The following is a 24,158-nucleotide window of genomic DNA, read 5'->3' as shown; positions in this document are numbered from 1 at the left end:
CTGGCAACCGCTGATCTTTTCACTGTCTCCATAGTTTTCCCTTTTCTAGAAGGTTATATAGTTGGAATCACATAGTATGTAGCCTTTTCAGATTGGCTTCTTTCACTTAGTAATATACATTTAAGATTCATTCATGTCTTTTCCAGGCTTGATAGAATGTTTCTTTTTAGCTCTGAATAATATTCCATTGTCTGGATGTACCATAATTTATTTTTCCATTCACCTATTGAAGGACATCTTGGTTGCATCCAAGTTTTGGCAATTTTGAATAAAGTTGCTGTAAAATTTGTGCGTAGGTTTCTGTATGGACATAAATTTTCAACTCATTTGGGTAAAGATACTTTTTAATGTAATTTTACATTTTGAATAGGTGATATATTGGTGTGGTTCAAAGATTTAATAACATTAAAAGGTTTACAGTAAGCAGTCTTAATCTCCCCTTATTCCCGTCTACCCTGATTCCCATCTTTTATTTATTTATTTATTTATTTATTTATTTATTTATTTTTGGCTGCGTTGGGTCTTTGTTGCTGCGCGCGGGCTTTCTCTAGTTGCGGCGAGCGGGGGCTACTTGTGGTTGCGGTGCGCGGGCTTCTCACTGTGGTGGCTTCTCTTGTTGTGGAGCACGGGCTCTAGGTGTGTGGGCTTCAGTAGTTGTGGCAAGTGGGCTCAGTAGTTGTGGCTCACGGGCTCTAGAATGCAGGCTCAGTAGTTGTGGCGCACAGGCTTAGTTGCTCTGTGGCATGTGAGATCTTCCCGGACCAGGGCTCAAACCCGTGTCCCCTGCATTGGCAAGCGGATTCTTAACCACTGCGCCACCAGGGAAGCCCCTGATTCACATCTTATGTAATCCCTTCTATTATCTTCTTAACCATCTTTTCAGTGTTTTGTGCGAACTACTGCAAATAAATATGGATATGTAGCCTTCTTTTCTTTTTTCATGAAAGTAGCACATTATATACACTATTCTGAGACTTGATTTTTTTTTAATGTATAATTTCAAACTTACAAAAAGGTCTACAATTTGCTTTTTTTGTTTAGTAACATTTTCTAAAGAGTTTTCTATTGCTGAACATAGAGATTATTATTATTTTTCTTACAGCTGATAGTAGTCTATTGTGGAGATACTCCAAAATTTATTGAATCAGTCCTCTCTTGGTGGATACTTGGACTTTTGGCTGGTCTAGAAAGTACAGCCGTGAAGAACATTGTACATAAATCTTTCTGTACATGTGTAGGTACAGTCACTAGATACACTTCCAGATGCAGGATCACTGGGTCTTAGGATAAATTTTTTGTAATAATTGATCTCCATAAGGGTTGTACAATTTCCTGCTTACTTTTTTATCCTCACACTTAGTTTTCCTCTCCTCACTTACACGGTAGGCCTCAGCTATATTGAGCTGCTTGTCATTTCTTGAACAAACAGCACTCTTGCATTTCTCTGTACTTTTGCCCTTTCTATCCCTTGCTGAGAATGTCCTTCCTCTCCCCTCTTGTCATCTACTTGGTAGACTCCTATGCATGCTTCAAGGCCCCAGCACCAATATCCCCTCCTCCCTCTAGCCTGCCACCCTTCTATGAACATGTAGCATTTTAAGCATGTTCTATCATTATAAATCAATTGAAATTTACAGTCACCTGAAACTAGGGGGATGAGTTCTGGCTCAGGAGGCAGGGTCCTGGGTTCTAGTCCTGCCTTCTCCATTTAGTGCATCTTGGGCCTTTGAGCCTCTGAGACTCAGTTTCCTCATTTGCCAGAAGGAGATCACAGCACCCTCTGTGTCTGCCTTCCTGGGTTCTTGTAAAGCACGTGTGAGCTAACATGTGAAAGCACTTTGTAAACTCCAAGGAGAACACTGTGCAGAGAGAGGTTTTTTCTTCTTTTGAAAAAACAATCGACCAGTGTTGAGAGTTTCTGTAACTCCAGGTGTCAGTTCCCAAACTCCTATCTTTAGCACGTGCTAAATCTGCTTTTCAAACTTACTCTTATCCCTTTAATTCCCGAACAGTTACACCTGTCTCCCTCCCCTGTTTTTGCCCCAAGTACAGAATGACAGGTTCTTTTCCATATTTGGGCCTATGAGCTACAATAACTATAATGTAACTTTCATAATAGTCCTCATTAGCATACAGAAAAAGTTTAACTATGAAGAGTGAGAACTTCTCATAAAAACCCATCTATTCCTCAGCCATTTCATGACATTTTAAACATACATAGTCTGCAGTTTCCCTAGAAATCTCATACATGAGTGTTGCAGCCTCCGGAGTCCATTTTCTGAGAATAACCGTGTGCAAAAAGTCACTGTGGGACTTCCCTGGTGGTCCAGTGGTTAAGACTCCATGCTTCCACTGCAGGGGGCATGGGTTCAACCCCTGGTCGGGGAACTAGGATCCTGCATGCCGTGCGGCGCAGCCAAAAGAAAAATAAAATAAAATAAAATTGTGGGTTTTTTTTTTTTTAAATGGAGGTTTCATTTAAAAAAAGAGTCACTGTGATTGCTCATCTGCCCACCTACCCACCCTTCCAGCTGGTCCATCCTACCAGGCGGTCTTCTCTTCCAGTTCGTCCCCTTTCTTACCCTTCATCTTTCACTCAGTCTGTCCATCGGTCTGCTTGTCCATCTGTCATCTACTCTATGTCCAGTTCACTTTGCTTGAGATGGAGGAATAAGAAATGGGGTCCTCCAAGCACAGAGTTCCTCAGTTTCTAAAATTACACTGCACATTTTTGTTCGGCTGCACAGCTGGCAGATTGGAACATTTTATTTTGTGTCCTTTAGTCTTTCTTCTGTGGATTCTGGGTTTTTAACAACTCCTCTTTTGGTTGCAGAGTAGGATGGATAAGTATGTATCAATCTGTGAGAGCCCCTGTGTCCTCTCTGAGGATGCTATACACCGTGCATCACAGAACTCATCTCCCTTTGCCTCAGGCCCTGCTTCTCCCTGTGGGTAGGGGTGTTGAAGAATCAGATGAATAATCTCCTGGATCCTGATGTTCTGTGTGTGCATGGGTGCATTTGTGTGTGTGTGGATGTGCATCTGTGCTCATGGATGGGTATAGGTCTATTCTTAAATGGTTAAACCTTCCAGTTAAGAAAAAAATGGATCCAACATTAGAATATTTTCCTGGAAAAACAATGGATTTCAACTACAGTTTACATGAGTCATACTTGGTGCCCAAGAGAGTAATTATACCACAATTTATGGAGACAGAATTCTTGATAGCCAAGTCAGGTTTGATACATAATGTTTTTTGAAAGATTCTCTTATTATTATATATTAAACCTCACCTCCATTTTTCTCTCCTTTAGAATTCATTGTTTGCTTTTCTTTGAAAGTTAGTTTTAATTTATTTTTATTTTCTATTGTATGAAGTTCAGTGTGGGATTAGTATCCTCAGCAAGGTTATACAACTTTCACAATTGGGGTGGGTTTTTAACAGATCATTTCCCTTTTCTTCCCCAATGAAAATATTTGCAAGAAGAATAGAAAATTACCAATTAGTGATAGCTGGTGGTGGTGTTAGTAGCATTGTTTGGGTGGTGGTGGTATTTGTGGTGTGTGGAGTATGTGTGTACATGGTGGGCAGGGGGTGGGTCCTGAATGTTAATTCTGAAGATTATCCCCTACAGCAGGAGAGCACAAGTCATTCTGGAATCAAAGAAATGTGACGAGAGCTCCATGGCCACTAAGTAGATTGTGTGTCTTTCTTCCTGTTTTCCTGTTTTCGTCTCTTCAGCCCCAGGAGCAGGAGTCCCCAGCCTTCTGTGGGGTCAGGGCATCTCCCTTGCTCCGTGGGAGAGTGGCTCGGCAGGGGGCTTCCTTCCATCACGTCCCCTTTCCCAATCCTGTTTCTGACGCCAGGCCTTTGCATTGTCCATCCTCAAAGATCTTAGAGCTTCGGGGGAATAAAAGGCAGCTCTTCTAAAGTGTGGTCAACATCTTCTTTTGTCTTTGTTTAGACTCATGTGAGCCTTAAGGGCACATTTTCAAAAACCAGTCAAGTAGCAGGCAGGACACTGGAATAAAAAAAATTAAAAAACGAACAACCTCAGTGCTAATTAGCAGTGCTGCTTTAGAGTCACAAATTTTCTAAAACTAAAACTATTTCCCTGAAGCATCCCATTTTCCCTACCTTTGTTTCTCACCCTAAGAAGTCTGGCTGACTCATCAACTCATTTCACAGTGGTTTTCGCTGGTGGTGCCAGGGTTATGTTCACCATCTGAGTACAGTAGGAAAGGCACAATGATTGCGTTTCATTAATTGAAACGTCTATTGTGTGAGTGTCTCTATTCCCCTTTCACTGGGTGATATCCAGAAATAGTGTGTGCAGGAATGTGCAAGGGGTAGGCGACAGCATGACGCCGATTTTGCTTTTTCATTTTGGACACCATCACACAAAATAATAAAGGGTTTGCCCTGAAGAAGAATTGTCATTTGTTTTTGTCTCCGGGGCCTTGTCAAGGTTTATCTTTCCATCCTCCAACCTGGCATGTGTCCCCAGGAGCCACCTGAGAGCGACAAGCTCAGTGCAGGTAATACCTTTAAAACCTCAGTGATTAGCATTAGGCAAGGCTGACATTTAGAAGTGTGCCTCACCACGACCCCTGCCCTGGGCATTCTTATGTTGCTGTGTGGCGTTGGCCCCCAGAAGTCACACTAGCTGACAGATTTGTTTTATTAAAGGCTGGGTGGGTGTGGCCATGGGGCAGCAAGACAAACTGCTCCTCTTTTTCCGAAGCCCCCTTGAACAGCTTAATCACCGAAGTGAGGCCAGAACTATCCCCGTAAAGACTGATCTTCTGAGTGTTGAACATTTTCTCTCATAGAAACTTGGCTAGGACTTTTGACTTTAGAACTAAATTGTTTTTCCAGGCTGAAAGAAAATTTCAGGTACTTTTGGATTTTTTTCCCCAGAGAAACCTTTCCTGCTACCTCAGATCCCACTTTTTCTCTGCCTTGTTAATAATGTGGAAATTGTGAGCATCAGTGAATTTTACTTAAGAAAATGACTGCCTGCGGAGTTCATGTTCTAGATGGCTGACTTTACAAAGTTTAACTCGTTACATCTTGTGTAAATGTTCCTTATTTGTGAGGTTTGCTCCCCAACTGGGATTTTAAATAACCGATCTCTGTGAGACAAGTGTGTCCATCCTCCCCACTCCCTCCCACACCTGGGTGTGATTAGACAGATTTCAAACCCAGTGGACCATGTGTGAATTGCAGCCACAGAAGGGCCCTTGTGAGGCCCAGACTTCTGTGGTCCGTGACAAAGATGCCCCGAGGGGCATGTGTTACAGGCTCACTAAGGCTGGGGTGCACACACACCCACCTCCCGCTCCCCGACCCTGTGGCCTGTGAGGAGATCTGGGGAATCAGCCCTCAGCCTGGTGCTTGGGAGGCGCTGATGTAGCCCATCTGGCTAGTTGGGGATCTCCTTCCTTCCTCATGATTCTAAGTTTGGCCTGAAAAGTGTCAGGTTGGCTGCATGTATTTTGGACTCCCACAGAGACCATATGGTCTTTTGGATTCAGTGTTCAACATTTTTATCTGTCAGTACTTATTGAGCTTTTGCAGTCCTGTGACTCAATGCCATCATAGCTCCCCTAAGTGGCAGGGTGGAGGACCTCCCTGAACCGTGAACACATTTTTGACATCCCCACCTTTCTCAGGCTCTTACCTCTGTCTGGAATACCTCAATGTCTGGCCTACTTTTCAAGGTCAACCCAAATGTCACTCGATAAAACCTCTGCCCACTTGGTTGTGTTCCCTTTCCTTTGAACCTCTATTATGCTCCCTCCGACCTTTGTTATTCATTCGTTCACTCATTTATCCATTCATTCATTCAAAAAAAGGTTTATTAATGCCTACTATATACCAGATTTGGGATAGATCATGAACTAAACAGCAAATATCTCTCCCTCCTTCCCTTCTGTAATCTCTCAATAGAGCTTACATTCTAGCTGGTGGAGGTAGCATACATAAACAGCACGTGCAATACATAAGTCAACTATATAGTATTTTGGAAGGGTCAAAATGTCATGGCATGGGGAAAGGAAAAGGAAGAGCAGGATGGTGTCGATCAGAGCACAAGGTGGGAGGAGGGGACGAGATGCAGTGCATATTAAGCAGACAGGCCTCAGTGACACTTACTGAAGTTGGCCTGTGGTCATAGTCTGCGTATGTGCCTTCTCCTTCTTTCCCAAATGAAGGGACAGAGGCTGGGCCTCCTCACTGATTTATCTGCCAGCAGCACTTAGCACGAAATGCCTTGTGTGTGGTCGGTGCTCTGTAGATAATTGGTGAAATGGGAACGAATGTGTAAAAATGAATTTGAGGGCAAATAAAAAGCTCATTTCCTATTTTGCTTTTTTCCTGTCCTTATAAAAAAAACCTTATGATAAATCTGTGCTTAAGAATCTGAGATTCCTTCCCTATTTACTTAGTCTTTTCAAGATAGAGTTTGTCACTGGACCTCAGTGGGTACAGGGGTTTTGGAAAGTATTGATCAATGCTGCTTTTTGCATGAAATAGTACAATTCTAACATATAAACTTCAATTCCATTTAGAAGAGCACAGAGGACCGTAGTCTGTTTACTGCTTTGGCCAGCTTTTTGCTGTAAAAGAATCATTTTTTTTAAACAATAAATAACTTTCGGGAACTGAATAGGGGAAAACATTTCAAGAGTATATTTTATTATCAGTTTGCCATGAAAAACTCAAAGGTCTCTTGACAACCTCCGGGTTTAATTAGCTTTCAGTTTACAAATACTTATCAAATGAAATAACATTATCCCAGTGCAGAGCAATACCTAACGTGGATTGTGAAGATACAGATGTCACGTGACCAGTGAGTGTGCATTTCCGCTCTTACCTGAGGTTTAGAGATTATGGAAAATCAATGCAGAGTAGCTTTCTGGGCTGCATTCAGTCCATATAAGTGCGTCTTGAATCAAAAAAAAGATCTAAGGCTGCAGTTGATCCAGTGCTTTCAGGTGCCCAATTTAAAATGCAAATGGCTGCTGTGGCTGATAAAATTCTCCCCTGAGAGCTAAAAAGCTCTGTGTAATTTAGAGCCCTGAGTTCCATACTGCAGCTTCCACGGGAAGAGTATGTGTGTCATAGACTGCTAGCATGTCAGCATCAGGAGGCTCCTGTGGACAGCCTAGTTTAGTGCTTTTCCAACTGCTCTAGCCGAGTCCTCCCAGGGGCCCGGTATGGGGAGGGGAAAGGCTCTGAGTTATCTATCCCCAGTCCCATGCCTGTTCTTCCATTCACCTCCATACACTTTGACCAGTTTTATTGTCTTTATGCTTTTATGTAAGAGTTTGTATGGAGGAAGTGTCCTGAGGCTAAAAGTATCAATACTTGGAAAGAAGTAGCTTGATCTAGATTAGCTCATTCATTTTCCAGGTAAAGACACAGCAGCCTGGAGAAGGTAAGACACAGCTCTAAGTGGTTATGTACTGCAGTTGTGACAGCAGTTAGGAATATGCCTCTCTGGGACTGTTTCCTTATATGTCCACCTCATGGGCTTAGTGTGGGAATCAAATGGGACAGACCAGGAAGCACAATGGATAAGAGAGTGTACATTTAATGCGTTAGTTAAATGTAAAGTATCACTATCATTTTCTCTTTTCTACCACTAGAACAGTCATGTGGGTTGTCAAACTGTGTTCCAGGGAGCCCTAGGGATCATTGCAGGAAGCTTAGGGGACCTCTTTTCTTCAGACAAAGCATTTTCCTTTTATCTACTTTCTATGTTAGGCATCTAGGTAAAGTTTCTTTTATAGATAGGACTCTATAACTTTAAAAAAGTTTGAAAACCACTGATCTAGAAGCAGTTTTGCAAATAAATAGCTATGCTTGTTTAAAATGCTGGTGGCCATCTGTGCCCATTGAAATGGCTAGATACAGAATATTCAGGGCAGAGATTGCTTGAATACCTGGTTCGAGAAGATGGACTGCTGTAGATGTAAACATTATGCACAGATTGGCCTGAACCGAAGAGACAGAAAACTGAGTGAGTGACAAGACTGAAACTCACTGTGGAAACCTTAGAGCTGCTTTGAGACTTGTGGTGTTTTTTAAGTCTGGGTGTTCGCAAGGCCTTTTATTTCTCAGCTCTGTTTGTAACCGATGTGGTGGTTTAATGTAAGTACCAAGGTGAAAACTAAGTGGTACCTGACAGGTGATGGCCCTTTCTTTCCTGTCTTCATTTTTTAGTGCACTTACATTTCAATCGACCAAGTTCCCAGGACCCATGCCATCGTGATAAGCAGACCTGCCTGGCTTTGGGGGGCAGAAATGGGAGCCAATGAACATGGAGTGTGCATAGCCAACGAAGCCATCAATGCCAGAGAACCAGCCGCTGAAACGGAAGCCTTACTGGGGATGGATCTGGTCAGGTACTGCCTGGTGATTCTTTGAAACAACTGCCCAGAACAGGTGGGGTGTGGGGATGGGATTTATCTCCCTCCAAACCTCATACTTCGTAACGCAGTCCTTCCAAAGATGACTTGTGCCTTTGATATAAACTTGGAGGTGATGGAAAAAAGAATAGATTACAATGGAGTATTATTCAGCAATAAAAAAATTAAGTACTGATACCTGCTATAACATGATGAATCTTGAAAACGTTATACTAAGTGAAAGAAGCCAGACACAAAAGGTCATTATTGTATGATTCCATTTACATGAAATATCCAGAATAGGCAAATTCATAGAAGCAGAAAGTAGATTAGTGGTTGCCTGGGGTTGGAGTGGAGGATGGGGAGTGATTCCTAATGGATATGGTGCTTCTTTTTGGGGTGTTGAAATGTTCTAAATTTAGATTATGGTGATAGTTGCACAACTTTATGAATATACTAAAGACCACTGAACTACACTTTTAAGTTTATGGTCTTTGAAATGTATCTATCTAATAATATATAAAAATAAAAAGAATACATAAAAAATACATAAAAGATAAAGGAAAAAAGAACAGAAATCACTTCCCTCCTTTCCCCTCTATGTCTTGGTCATCTTTTCTTCCTTTCCCTCCCCTTCCAGCCACAGTGTAACAGAGGGAAGTGGATGTGTAAGCTCGGCAGGATGGGGGTCTCTGTCGCCTTGTTCACTACTGTGTCACAAGCCCTAGGGGCTGTGTGCCTGGCACGTAGTGGCTGATCAACGACTGAGTTTGGAAAGAATGACTAAAGTAGATGGTGGGTGGGAATGAAACAACGTTCTGAAATGGCTTCCTTTTTTCTGAAATACTGAAATGCAATAGAGTAATGGCATGATTGAAAGAGGATTGGGCTGGGAGCTGGAGGTCTTGGTTTTCAGTGTGGATACTTGTCACTTGTCCGATGTGAGGCCTCGATTGGGTGACCTCCAGAGAGCTTCCCACATGTAACATCCTATAAAAAGGAATAGAGGTTTTTACATTTTGTAGGTTTTGTAGGGAGAAATTGCACATCTACACAGAGACCTCCGTGGCCCACAGCTTCTTCCAGCTGATGGACAGGTCTGTTTGTGACACCCCTTTGATGCCATATTGCCTTTATACCTTCCTCACCCTTCCTTATGCTTCCTGGTTATTATAAAGTCAGAAGGAGCAGATTCCCTGAGCTGGAGAAAAGGAGGGAAAAGCCTTATATTTATAATCAGTTTTCTCTTGATCAACAGAATGAAATGGATAGAATAACAACAAGTTTTGAGCTTATGTTTTGACAGTTGTCCCAGTATTTTTACCTCCGTGCTTAATAGAAATCCTAAAAATGAAGAGTTAACAATGAAAAATAATGTCCCTTTTATGCCTCATTCATAGCCTTGCATTTTGAGTTATCATTGACTTTATGGCAGGGGATTTATAGAACTGGCAAATACCACCGTTTAAACAGTTGATTTCTAAGGGACGACAGAAAAGGATTTTTTTTTTTAATTTCTTCGAAGCCTCGATGTATCTTCTCAAGTTCATCAACCTATAAGGCAACGAGAGTTACTGAATATCTGCTTTGTGCTAGACTCTGTGGGCACATGAAGAAGCTCAAAAACTTCAAAGAGATTTTAGTCTGGTTGCAGGGAGAAGACAGAAAATTGAGCAATGCAAGATTTTAAGACCAATTTAAGATGACAGAAGGAGAGATGTGTCTCAAGGCAATCTGAGATTTGTAGCCACATGAATGGCACAGAATCCCAGGCCCTCAGCAAACATCCCTGGATATTCAGAGATGATAATGGACTGAGTCTGTTTAGGAATGCTTCGAGAAGAAGATACCTTTGACCTGGGTCTACAACGCTGCGGGATGTAGACCGAGAAGATACACTTGGCACATAATTGAGGTTGTGATCGTTACCAAGGTCTGTTCACTAACAACTGTCAGGAGTAGACTATAGGGTGAATTTAACGATAGTCATTTAACCTTAACTCCTTCCCTGGCCACCCATGTCCAATTATGACAATAAAAAAGCAGGTGTATGAAGAGGACCCTGCCGCGGGTGTCCGCACCTTGAGTGGCTCTTTGTGAGTTCAGGGTCTCAGCTTTATACAAGCTATCATCAGTTCAGCCAAGCCCAGTCAGACAGTGAGGGGCCAGTTCATACTAACCGAATGCTAAAAGTGACCCCTGAGCCAGAAGGCCTCCTAGATCAATGTCTCAGAGGCTCCCAGGTGATGGGTGCTGAAGCGCCACAGAGCACTGTTTGAGTAGCGAGGTTCCGGAGCAGTGGGTCTCAGAGTGTGGTTGGTGACCCAGTAGCTCTGGCATCACCTGGAAAGTTGTTTGAAATGTAGATTCTGGGTCCCCACCACAGACCTCCTGAATCAGCAACTCTGGGGGGTGGGACCAGCAATCCGTGCTTGAACGCGCCCTCCAGGTGCTTTCGAAACACACGAAGCGTTGAGAACCAGCGCGCTAGAGGAAACTTTCAGTCCGTGAGCTGTGTTCTCTCAGTTTGGGCTCAGTATCTCCAAGATATTGCTGTTGGAGGGATCACTACTTCCTCTGTCCGTGCTTGTCTGCTATGCTTGGATGCCAATTCTTTCCTGGACAACTCCTGGGAGAGCAAGCTCTTTGCATTTTACACTCTATTTCTAGTGCTTGCTAGACCTGGGGTTGATTATTCAAAGATTATATAGGGCCGGCTGCCCCTCTATGGATTCTGATCTTTTGTGCTTTCCAACAGCATGTCAAATCCAGCCTCAGTCCAAAGGGACGTTAAGTGAACGTTGGTAACACTTTATTGGGCACTGAGTTTAAGATAAAAGTATAATTTGTATGTGTTTTCTAGAGGTTTGCTGTGGGAATTCAAGCATTAGGCAATACTGTTTTTATATTTCATTTTCAGTTTATGATGTTAAGTAACATCTGCTACTTTCAATCCACTGATCTCTGTGAGAATCTGTCAACGAATCCCTTTCTCCTGGAAGAGGCACATAAACACATATACTCCACTTTTGCATATTTCAGAAGGTTGGTACCAAGTAACAAGAAGCTGAATGGAGCTAGCCTAAAAAATGGGAATTTATTTTCTGCAGGTCAGGGTTCTCTTACAATCCAAGGTCTGTCTCTCATGATAATGCATCTTGGCCTCTTGGATGAGAACTAGAAAGCCCTTAGAACTCATTCATCAGTGGCATTCTGGTAAATGTTTAATAACCAGACTGGGGCGGGGTGGTGGGGGGCAGCTCTGATTTGTAGCCTTTTCCAGTTTCCATGGCGTAAATACTCCCACGATGACTGATTTCAGGCTACCAATGGTTTAACAACTAGATCGGAATTCTTGACATAGAGCCGTCTGCTCCGAGCTGGCACAGCTGGCCCCCGTGCGTCACTGCATTCATTCAGGTTTCACGCCTCTTCTTGCCTTTGCATGACTGCTCTATTCTCTTCTTTTTCTGTAGACTGACTTTTGCTGCTCCATTTGGGTTTAACTTTGTTACTAAAACCGAGTCCATCCCAATATCTTAGAGCATCTTATAATTCTGGACACTTTCCATCAGACCCTCAGCATATAAAAAGGCACAAAAGTCCTCGAAAAGAGGCCAGTGTAATCACTGGAAAGGGCCAAGGGTTGTCTTTAGGTTGTGGGGAGTGTGAGAACTCACAGGTGACCTGAAAGGGGGCCCAGCCAATGTCTGTAGGAGGAAAGAACCTGTGGATTAGAGTTACTGTTTTGCGAACACTATTGTGTGATGCGTTTTGCGTAGAATATTTCATTTAACTTTGACAACAATCCAGTGAAGTGGGTCTGATTACTTCTGTTTGGTAGACAGGAAATTGAGGTTAAGGGACTTGCCCGAGGCTTCGACAGAGCCTGGTGTACCGGGGCCCGCTCCCCTCAGGGAGGCGACCCCTGTCTGTACTAGATCACAGGTTACTTCTCCTTTCCAGGAGCGAGGAAGCTCTGGATACCAAGAGATGGAGGTTAGTCAAAAGGTTCCCACATCCTTCTTCCAAATCAATGCAGCCCTTAGCATCCACTTTTTCCCCTCCTGCTTCTATCCCTCTGGCTAGAGGCTGGGAATCGTTTGATGTCCAAAAAATCATGAACCAAGAGGGGCCTTGCAGACCCCTGGATTTGCGGGGGAGAAGGAAGATGATTTGCATCTACATCCCTATAGGAACACCAAGCTCATCCCTAAAAGAGGAGGGGAGTTGACTATTTTTATCACTTCCCCCAGGGCAGTGATTATATATCCACGGTAAATCTAGTTATAACTTGGTTTTACCTAATTGGGATTCAAAGGCACAGGGGTCTCCCTAATTAATGGAGACATAGGTGTCAAAAAGACAAGCAAGCCGAGTTTCTAAACACGAGGGCTTGCATTAGGGGAGAACACACGGTGCTCATCTTCCTTAGTGAGCTGGGTTAACCTTTCAGGAATGGGTGCAGTGAGCTTGACGTACCAGTGAAAAGGTCATGGGCCCCAAAGAGGGATTTTCTCCAGGATTTCCCATAAAAAATAAGGATCTGAATTTGGGAGCATCTAACTCCAAGACCCAGAAAAACCCGGACCAAGCACACACTCAGAAGGATTTGAATTGCCCTGAAGGTTAATGTCAGAGTGAGACTCTAACATTGGCCCAGTTAATTTCATCCCTTTTCCTGCTCCAGTCAAGCCCATAATGAGGTGTAGCACCCGAAGTGAAAGTAAGCATGGGGGCCAGAAAGGCTCTGTTCTCATTTTGCATCAGATGAATCTGCCTCATCTAGGAGGGGAAACTGTCATGAAAAGCTTTAAAACAGGCCTCAGTGTTGGGAGACTTGTGGCCTGGATCACCATAGCCTGGTGCATTTGTACCTCTGAGTCTCAGGCGGAGAGGGTGTAACCCGCTGTCATTCACAGCTCTGGCAGTTGTCCTGTTCTCAGCCCATGGCAGAGAGACCGCAAGGGAGTGGTCAGGTGGGACAAAGGCGTATCTTTTCCCCATGGTCCTGGCATGAGGGGTATAATCAGAATCGTGTCTGTGGATGAGCGCTGAGGCGCCCCTGCAGGTGCCGTGCAGAGGGCATCAAAGTCAGTGTGGGAGGGCACGTGTGTTGGAATCTCAGCGTGGGACCCAAACAGGCAGAACAGCAGGAGAGTAAGTTAGAAACTGCACAAGAGAAGTCACAGCTTCCAAAGGTGGCACCGTTGCCCCGGCTGGGTATTCACAGGCTCCTAGCACACATTTGCACGGGTAAGTTGGGGCCCTGCAAAGGCCCTGGGCACAGGGTTCTCCCTGGAATACGTACATAAGACGATGTAACCAGGGGCCACCAGGGACCTGTGGAAAGCAGGGGCCCTCCTGTGTGCCCAGCTCTGGGCTGTGAGAGGTACTCACAGCACACTTGTTTGCTCTGGATCCTCAAGGTAAGGTGAGCGCTTATTTCCTCCACTCCTTTTTGGAGAAGATGGCACTGACCAACAGAAGAGTCCACTAATTCCATCTTCTAACGAGTTTATTCTTTTATCACTCCCATGAAGTCTCAGGCTTCAGCTTCTCAAAGCATTGCCTTGTCACCAAGCCTCCCTAAGTAAGCTTAAACTGAGAAATGCCAAATGAACTGATATATAATTACCTATGAAAATAAGCCTCTTGCAAAGATAAGACCAGAGCACAGAGTTGCATTATCCGGCAGCACGGTGAAACGTCCCTTCAGGAAGAATCAAGCTGGGTGAATTTTAATAATGATTGCATCTCAGGTTGAAAACTCACCCAGGACTGGCCTCTGCTATCATCTTAGCCGGCTCATTGCTCTGTTCTGTGCTTCCGCCACCAGAATTACAAGTTGAATGAAGAGATGAATAAATAGACATTTACCGAGCACCTATTACATGCCATCTTCTTTCAAATCAGCCTGAGAGGGAAGTAGTACTGTTTTCACTTTACAGATGAGAAAATCAAGGTTCGGAAAGTTTACTCCCAGTGGATAGCAGAACCAGAATTAGAACTGAGGTCCCTTTATCTCTGAGTCATTTGTTTTTCTGCCATAGTGTGCTATGTCTGGAAACTTACTGATCACGTACTTGGTGCTGGGCCCTAGAGCCATGTATTTTTGTGTTCATTGTCTCATAAAACCCATCCTCATAGTACTCAGTGATGTAGGTATTTATTTTACAGGTGACATAAAACTGAAGTTCAAGTATATTATGGAACTTGCTCAGGGTCACACAGAGGGCAGTCTCTGTGCCTGCTTTAAGGGGTCTATTAATTGGAAGGGCTGGGAGGGGACTGCTGTTTCACTTTGAAAGAAATATGTCCTTTTGGATGACTGAAGCTGTAAGCTACACCAGTAGAGGTGCGCTGATAGGTAGGAGGAGAATATGTAGAAAAGGACTGCTCATGTACGAACCTGCCGCCCATTGCTAATGAGATTGTGAGTGAATTATATGCACAGAGGACAATGGCTGGCTGTGGAGCACTTTTATTACTAATCAAAATATCTGGTGTAGAATAATAGAGGTCAAGGCTGGGCTGGGGAGAGGTTTCCTTTTGCCCAGAGGCAGGAGGAAGAAAAAGCCACAGAGAGGGGGTCTTGCTAAGGGCTGCAACTGAGCTGACCAGCTCCAGGGGAGTCAGAATTAGAAAAGAGAAAGAGAGGTGGCCGAGCTTCCTTTCAAGAGGGAGAAGCCACTGGGCTCCTGACTCCTGTCTCTCTATGGAAGGGGTGCGTCCAAAGACAGAAAACACCCCCATGATTTTAAACTGCATGTGTGACAGTTGTGTATCTGAGTTCAAGTGCTGTTTATCTGTTTGCGTATTGGCTTGAGTGCTTAACATAGTTACACACGTTGGCGTTCTTCATAACTCAGCCCCGTCCCAGCCTTTGGTTCCTATGCTGATAATGAGGTGGTGAGAAATGACAGATGTATGCTTCTGGTTTTCTTACTTCAGGCTTGGTTTAGAGAGAGGGGCAACAGCTAAAGAAGCCTTAGATGTCATTGTCGCCTTGTTGGAAGAACATGGACAAGGCGGGAATTATTATGAAGATGCAAACTCCTACCACAGCTTCCAAAGTGCATATCTGATCGTGGACAGTGGGGAAGCCTGGGTGCTGGAGACCGTGGGGAAGTACTGGGCTGCAGAGAGAATCACAGGTGAGTGGGGTGGCCGGTGGAGAGTTTCGAGGACAGGAAAAGCTGAGGCCATGGTGCCTGGACTTACAGGAGTCATGCTGCTGTTGCAGACACTCTGTGCTTCACGTGTAGGCTCTGGAGTGCCTCTCCTTTCTGGGCTTCTGCTTCTAGAGAGGAACGGGGGTTTCCTGAGCCTGGAGTGAAGGATGTCAGTGCTTGGGAAGCACACTCCTGACATTTCATATTGACTGTTTGCCTGGGGGCAGGTCCCAATTCTTAGTTACAGAAACAAAGTCCCAGAGATTGTTCTCGACCTCATGCACACACATGCACCCAGACACATGTATATTTGCATGCACATTCCATTAATTTAAAACAATTCATTATCGGGAATTCCCTGGTAGTCCAGTGGTTAGGACTCCGTGCTCTCACTGCCAGGGGCCCGGGTTCAATCCCTGGTCAGGGAACTAAGATCCCATAAGGCCTAAATAAATAAATAAAACAATTCATTATCAGGGCTACTGTGTTTTTCTAAATGTTGGGACCTGAAAAAATTTGAATGAAGTATCATATTTTATTTTATTTTTTTAAAGCTATATATATATATTTGAGCAGAGGGCAGTAGTGTAAACTCCTTCAGGTGGGGTGAGACTGAATTGGGGAGGAGGAATCTCCAGAGCTGCGACGTTCATGAGTCTTGTTAGTGGCACAGTGCCTCTTTCAAAGAACCTTTCACTTCTCTTGTGAGTAGTAAATGCTTGGGGTTTAGTTCGCCAGATCAAGTGACTGTTGCTCATTGAAGATGTGATAAAATGTGTCAGGACTGGTCACACGTTCTGGGAAATCTTAGAACCAAGGATCGTCTGTTTCTCTCTTCAAAAACGGAATCCATTCCTCCCTATAGTTAGAGGCAAGTTGCAGGGGAGAGATGCCTTGTAAATTTCCATTTCGTGACTAAGTCTTTGTAAGTCTATTTCTAAATAACTGGGTTTTGCACTCTCTACAGAGGGAGTCAAGTGCATTTGCAATCAGCTTTCACTCATGACCAAGATCGACGCAGAGCATCCTGAACTCAGGAGTTACGCTCAGAGTCAAGGCTGGTGGACGGGAGAGGACGAGTTCAATTTTTCTGAAGTTTTTTCTCCAGCTGATGACCATCTAGCCTGCTGTTCAGGCAAAGACAGCTTAGAAAAGCGAGAAGGTGAGTTAGTGTATCCCTTACAATTCTCCCTCTCATACCCTTCGTCTTGCAGCTATTTCAGAGACCTTGTTTGAACTCAGGAGAATGAGCAGAGAGGAAGAGTAGAGAACAGACCTTGTATACAGAGACCGACTTGTGCTAAAGTCCTTGCTGTGCAGGCAAGATGACAACTTTCATTTATGTTTACATGATGCTTTCTCATCCATGGATGTTTCCTTTTCCTATTTCTCCTTTAAATGCTGATGTCATCATGCTTGTCTTTTTGATACTTATTCCAGCCTTGCTTATACCTCAGCATTTGTGTATTTGACTTATCTTCTTCGTATATTTTCCTCTCCCGTTAGCCTGCCGAGTCTTGACATCAGGGGTGTTGTCTTTTACTCATCTTAGGATCCCCTTGTGAGGCTTGTTATAGTCCTTTGTTCCATGAACATTTGTTGAGTCAAATTGTTGAACTGAATTCCTTTCATGAACCCTCTATCTTCCACCCAGTATTGACTTAGTCAGAATCCATGTTTAGGTAAACGTGGGTGACTGGATAGCTTGTTACTTTTATGCGTGAGTGGAAAACCCTTCCACATAAACACAGTGGCCACGTTTTATATTTGCCATTGGTCATTTAGAACAGGAGTTGGCAAACTATAACTTGTTGGCTGCTGCCTGTTTTGTAAATACAATTTCATTAGAACACAGCCACACCCATTTATTTACCTATTGCTTATGGCTACTTCCATGCTACATGGCAGAGTTGAGTATCTGCGACAGGTAAGTTATGGCAGCGATTATAGGGCCCATAAGCTTAACATATTTCCTATCTGGTTCTTTAAGAAAAAGTTGGCTGACTCAATCTAGAAGAACGCTTTAGGACTTGTGCTATAGAACTTAATTAATATATTCTGGGTAGGAAGGTAAGAAAGTATCCATTTAAAAATGGGAACTTTATAAAAAACCCTAAAAGTTTTTAACTTAAAAAACCTAGCTTGGTAAAAGTATATAATACCAGTTGTAAGGTAGTCCTGCCGAAATATCAAACGTAAATCTTATGAAGCTTCTGGATCTAGCTACTAGTTTACCAGAAATACAGAGGATGGAGGAAAATATTCAAAACACCATCTGCAAAGTCCGTCTTGCAAAGTCCAGAGTGTGAGAAACTCAGGAGAAATGGCCCAACAAATAAAATGCAAGGGGGGAAAATGAGACGCAGTGATTAAAAGAGTTTTAAGAGACATTATCAACCTGTTGGATCCTGGTTTAAATCAGTAAACTCATTTATGAAACAGTGAGAAAGTTTGAACCCTGGATAGTTGAAGAACAGAAGGACTTACTGTTAATATTTTTAGGTGTGATGTGTTACTCATAGAGATTTACAAAGAAGATGTGAGTCGTGGTAGTGAAGTTTAAGGCACCTTTTCTCTATGTGATGCTCTGATTTGATCTTTGTGAACACACTGAAAAAATAGTGTTTCAATGAATTATAAACAGAGGGAGAAAATGTAGAACCAGGATCCTGTGTAGTGAGAGATTTGTTAGTCCGTTTATCTGAAGTCACAGCCAGTAGTCCTCATGGCTGTAAATATTCTAAGTACTTCTCTGTGTATATTTCCCACTGCAGGGAGGTCATTCTCCAAATATAGCATTGACTCTAACCAGCAAGATTGTACCAGAGAGCTTGCTTGGTGCACTGCATAGATTGCATACTTTCTTATGAATATCATTCTGTTGTGTACTGTACTAGTTGAGGAATTGCTAAGTGCTGTAACACAGAGACCCCAGAATAATGTGGCTTAAAGAAAATGGAAATTTATTTCTCTCCCATGTTACAGTCTAGATGTATATGGACAGTCCAGGGTGGGTGGGTAATTCTGCCTCAACACGTGACTTCCTTTTGTGGTCCACTCACTGGCATCTCCCAGCCAGCAGGAAGGGAGGGAAAAAAGTGAAGGGCAAACATTCCTTTTTATGGATGTAATGGGGAAGTTGCCCACATAATTTCTGCTCACCTCCTGTTGGTCAGGATCTATCATGTGACCACATCTAGCCACAAGGGAAGCTGGGAAATATAGTCCCTACTTGGGCAGTTCTGTTCCCAGCTGTCATTTCAGGGGTTCTGTTACTAAAAAGGGAAAGGACTGATGGATTTTGGTTACAGCTTGCCTCCTCTCTCTCTCTTTTCTTTACAGAAAGCATCACTGTGCAGACTATGATTGACATCTTACGGGACAAAGCCAGTGGAGTCTGTATAGACTCCGAGTCTTTCCTTACCACAGCCAGTGTAGTGTCTGTCCTGCCTCAGAACAGAAGCTCGCCATGCATTCACTACTTCACTGGGACCCCAGATCCTTCCAGGTTTGTCTGAGACACAGTCACACAGGTGGCAAGCGTGTGCTTCCCTTGAGAGCTCACCCAGTAATCACACACTGAGTTCCTGCACCTCCTGCTGTATAGCTGAGTCACGTTTTTTAGTCATCTCACCATGGCCAGTACAGCACAAAGAGATGTGATGAAGGGAAGTTCTTGGCTTTTGTCACATAGCGTTCATCACAATCATGGAAGCCAATTGTTTTAAATTCAACAAACATTTATTAATATATATTATGGACGAGGCATTGTGCTGTATTTGAGGGATGCAAAGATAAATAAGACCCAGTGAGACAGAAAGATACAGGAATGCCCAAGATTGATCAAAACCACCAGTTCCTATGAGTTAGAGGACAGAATGGTCCAGAGGCAATGCACATTGAAGCCACTTCAAGTGCACTGGCCTCTTCTCTAAGACATTGTGTTTTAGGGTATTGCTTTCTGCCCACACACTTCAGCAAAGGGCTTGCACTGCACAGTGTTTAAGAACACGGCCTCTAGAATAAACTGCCAGGAGTTGAATTCCACTTCTGTCACTTAGTAACTGGTAAGTCTCTTAACCTCTCCAAGCTTGTGTCTGTCCTGTACAATGGACACAATACCAGCCTCTACTGTTATATGCTTTTTGGGAGGATTAAATGAGATAATCCAAGTAAATGCATAGTAGGTTTAACTATTATTTATTAAGACTATCTCTGATCTACCAGGTAGACAGCAGCCCTTCTCCTTGGTAACTTTCAGTCATGCACACCACAAATCATGTCATCAGTGGCTTAGACACAACCATCCAGTGATTTCTAAATTATCAGAATCACTTAGGGGAGTTTTTGAAAAATACAGGTGCCTTGACCCAAACCTATTGTATCAGAATCTTTAAGGTGGGCTTAGGAATCTGTCTGGTGAGTCTGATCCTCAGCCTGGAGAGGTCTAGAAGACTGCCCATTCCAGTAGGTTCTCTGGTATTTTTCATGTGCCCCATTGGCTGAAAACCATCATCATTTGAGTATCGGGTATCAAACCTTTGACTCTGCTATCAGGGAATCTGTAGCTGTTTGATTTCATTCCCTTTCCAGCTGAAAGTATTTACTCTCCCCTTATTGTTTCAAGAATACAAGACAATGGCAGTGTCCAGCTAGGGACTGTTTGATGACTCAGGGGAGAAGCCAAGTACCTTTCCTGACCCTTTGACCTCACAACTGCCAATATCAATAGATCTTTCTAACAAGACCTATTAAATTCAGTATAAGCTATCCTTAGTTTTTCATTCATTCATTATTCATTCAACAGGCACTTATTAGGCACCTGCTGTGTACCAAATCTTATGCTTGTCGGGTACTAGAGACCAAGTGTGCGCGAGATAAGAGGTGGCACGAAGGAGACAATGATGGGGGAAACCACAGAGGAAGAACTCTTGAGCACTGGGGGTTGTAGGAAGAGAGGTTTGTTAGGTGCTAAAAGCAGGAATGACATTCTGGGTAGAGGGAACAGCATATGCAAAGGCAGAGAGGCATGAGACAGAATGGCACACATGGCAGCTGTACATCCTCTTGTAGTTTATGTTTCCATCCCTCCTCCACCCGACCCCACCCCCCACCCCAGTACACAAGCCCAGCGTGGGACCTCTGCTGGCCTCTGACAGCGAGCCTCGCCTGCTGGGCAGTATTCCAGGCAACCTCTCAGGACACACCTCTTGTTTGACTCCAGCTGCTTTCTCTTGATTTTATCTTTCAGTTCTGAATGCTTGGTTCCATGGCCCCACTCCCACCCCCTTTTTGATCCATCAGATCTGGGGCTTGTCTTTCCTCTCCCTGGTGTCTGACTTCCCCCTGTGGACTCTGACCTCGCTTGCTGGTGGCTTTTGTGAGCACTTTGTGCTGGCCCGCAGGGGTACACGTAGGCATTTAGAGTCTGTCTGGAACACTCTGCCGAGGTATTTAGACATTGTTCTTCAGGGAACAGGAGCCTTTGAAGGAGCAGGTTGAACTGAAGAATGACCACAGCAACCCCCTTGGTTCCTGATGTCTCAGACAGCTGCTGTAACTGTGCTTAGAAGACAGGGCTTTGTGATTGCTGGGATGTGAAGATAAAGCAATTCTGTTTCCTAGGGTAAAGTACACGGCCTAATACAATTCTAAAAATGAGCTGGAAAATAGCTTTCTAATATCTAAAATGGAGAATTTCAAGTAATTTTAAAAGAAAGTTATTCATGGTTAAATTAATTGAAAAGAACTTAAAGGCTATTAAGGGCTTCCCGGAAGATATTCATTTTTATCTTCTCTGGTTAAATGAGCTACATTTCCTACTGCGACTATAGAAATGTCATAGATTTTTTTTCTCCTATTCAACATTTCAATGTTTCTCTGTAATTGGGCATGCTCAACATTTTGTATTTTGTCATCAGGAAGCATAATTACCTACTCTTGGGTTTTTAGGTAATAAAATTAGGGAAATTTTAACTGGCTTCTGCTAATGCTAAAAACATTAGAGAGATGTTTGCAGGAAATAGTTTCAGAGCAGTGGACTTGCAAAAGATTATGATCAAAGAAGACTATATTATTTATCTTACCAATTAATGTTAGAAACCAAAGGACATTATCTTACTATTGGTCTGTCTGCTTCAGAACTTCTTGGCTCTTTGCTCATTGCATTAATTATAGATCCTTTTCTCGATATAGCTTGTTCTCACATTCCCTTTTTTTCTTCCTCCTTCCCTCCCTTCTCTCCTCCCTTCCTCCTAATATGTACCAGGTACTATGTAAGTTTGAGAGTTGGAAGCAGATGCAGAAGTCAGAGTTTGAGAGTGGGTGGGAGATGCAAAAGACCTTTAATTAATTTTATTGAGCAGGCAAATTCCATCATATTAATATTCTGTTGAGTCAGCTGGTGCCTTGGTCATCCATATAGTGACACTCATTGGCTTTAGTGCACTGGTTCTGACCTTTGGAGGCCATTTCTTACGTGGAAGCAGTACTTGTTAAAGCTTCATCGATCTGAAGAATTGGAGAGGGAAATAGCAGAGAGGTAGCTTCGCATTTTGAGACAGTGTAAAATTCCGAGTCTCGTGGTGTGCCGGAGCCTGTGGAAGCAGATGATGTCATCTCTTCCCAACCCTGTGTTCAGTGACATCACATCGGTAGCTTGAAATGGGCCCCAGTGGGCGTGTTTACACCGTGGAAATCGGCAGACATCATGAATTAGGGCTTGTTATTTTCACCACTGAGAGGCCCCCACATCTGAGAAAACACACAAATACTCAAGATACAGGATGGATAAACCAAGAGGGGGAGAGTATTAAAAATTTTCCATTTTAAATATTAGAAGGCTATTTCCCCACCCATTTCTTTAATTGTATTAGGCTGTGTACTTTAGCCTGGGAAACAGAAAATAGGGAGGAAGTTCTAGGAAAAAGAGGGTGTTTGACCCACTTTAGTGGCAGGGAACGGGGAGATGCAAGGGACACGGTGTGTGCGTGTTTTCTTTGTCTTCTCCCAGGTACTAGGCTTGAGAGGCTACATTGCATCAGCTGAGACTGTCTTGTCTGGTTAATTCAAATGTTAGTGACAAGTGGAACCTTTTCATTATTGGAGATAATGTTAGGGGCTGTAGACACCGTAGTTTACTATGTAAATACAGTGTGGGGCACAGCCTGCACAGACAGACACAGAGCTGAGGGCCTTGTGTAAAATAGCACTCCCTCTGATTTCATTCCCAACTCTCCCAACACTGTCTTTTTCCTCTCTCCTACCCCACGGTTTTGACTTTTCAAAACCTCCCAGAGTATCTGGATCCAGCCCTAAGGGTGTCCCATGCTCCAAAAGTACTAGTTCTCTTTCCCTCTAAATGAAAACACCCTTCATGGATAAGTTCTGCTCTCTACCAGTTGTGGCTTTGACTATATGACTAAAGTGACTCACAGTCAAGCTGGGATGACCCAAGGATGAACCATTCAGAGGGACACCTGCAGCTGAGAGAAACTGGTGCTTCCAGGCCCTTTTCAGATTGGTTCAAAGTTTAGCAAATTCATCCAAGCAGGAGCCTTTGGGCTGCTATTTTCTGCGCCAGCGGATCTGCTGGGGACTCCAGGGCACAGGATAAGCCCAGCTTCATCGCTCAGGGAGTTTCTGCATCTTCAGTATGAAGAGAGCCATGTTTGAAGTCAGAAATGTGAGCTGGCCACTGATACTTAAGTTCCAAATCCCAAAGCACAAAAATATTTTGCTTTTCTGCAGTAGCATAATGCGTATATATATATATATTTTAAAAACCCGCAGAAGGGATATATAAGGGTGAGTGGTAATGGGGGAAAATGACTTTAGATTTAGAAGATCTGAATTTACTTCTCCATCTGGCATGTATTAGGAATGTGCCTGTGGACAAAGCACTTCGCTTCTGTGAGCCTCAGTCATCCCATCTGTGAAATGGTACAGAAGTTTTTGCCCTGCCTTCTTCACTGCTGCAGGGGTCCCCAGCCAACCCCTGGTCCGCAGCCTGTTAGGAACCGGGCCGCACAGCAGGAGGTGAGCGGCAGGCGAGCGAGCAAAGCTTCCTCTGCCTCTCCCCGTCGCTCGCATTACCGCCTGAGCCATCACCCCACACCCCGCCGTCCGTGGAAAAATTGTCTTCCACGAAGCCAGTCCCTGGTGCCAAAAAGGTTGGGGACTGCTGCCCTGCTGTATCCCCAGTACTTAGAATAGTATCTGGATCTCAGCATTGCACACATATTGAATGAATGAATGAATGAAATTCCATGAGAATTGAATGAAAGCACTTTGAAAATTATGATATATTATAAAATGTTAGAGACTTTCATGATAATTCTGTTTTCCTTCCAAAGGAAGGAACAAATGAGAGGAAAACAGATTTTTTACACTGGCTTGGTGCATCCATCTCAAGGTTTTAGAAAGAAAAAAGGGACAGAGAAGGCAAAGATGCCTCCAGTGAAGTGCCTTTCTTGGCTGTGGCTCAGCGTGTCACCCAGGACTAAAATCCTGCAGACTCTGAGACAGACCTTGCAAGCCCGTGCTGGCTTCGTGTCATCGGACTGTGTG

The 24,158-nt window shown here is 43.6% G+C and overlaps 1 protein-coding gene across 5 annotated transcripts in view; it reads left to right on the top strand.

The window, feature by feature from the left end:
- Positions 1 to 24,158, top strand: part of SCRN1 (secernin 1) — a 118,887-nt gene that overhangs the window by 22,888 nt on the left and 71,841 nt on the right. For all 5 annotated transcript variants that reach the window (XM_082472020.1, XM_082472018.1, XM_082472019.1 and 2 more), the window contains 4 exons: positions 8,231 to 8,412; positions 15,370 to 15,572; positions 16,558 to 16,752; positions 18,933 to 19,098. In XM_082472020.1, coding sequence (XP_082328146.1) covers positions 8,231 to 8,412; positions 15,370 to 15,572; positions 16,558 to 16,752; positions 18,933 to 19,098 — 746 coding nt within the window. The remainder of the gene's footprint in view (positions 1 to 8,230; positions 8,413 to 15,369; positions 15,573 to 16,557; positions 16,753 to 18,932; positions 19,099 to 24,158) is intronic.

This window comes from Balaenoptera physalus (genome assembly GCF_965194825.1).
Source record: "Balaenoptera physalus genome assembly, chromosome: 8".
Lineage (NCBI taxonomy): Eukaryota > Metazoa > Chordata > Mammalia > Artiodactyla > Balaenopteridae > Balaenoptera > Balaenoptera physalus.
Note: the sequence above shows the minus strand (reverse complement) of the source record. Positions and strands in the feature narration are given on the sequence as shown.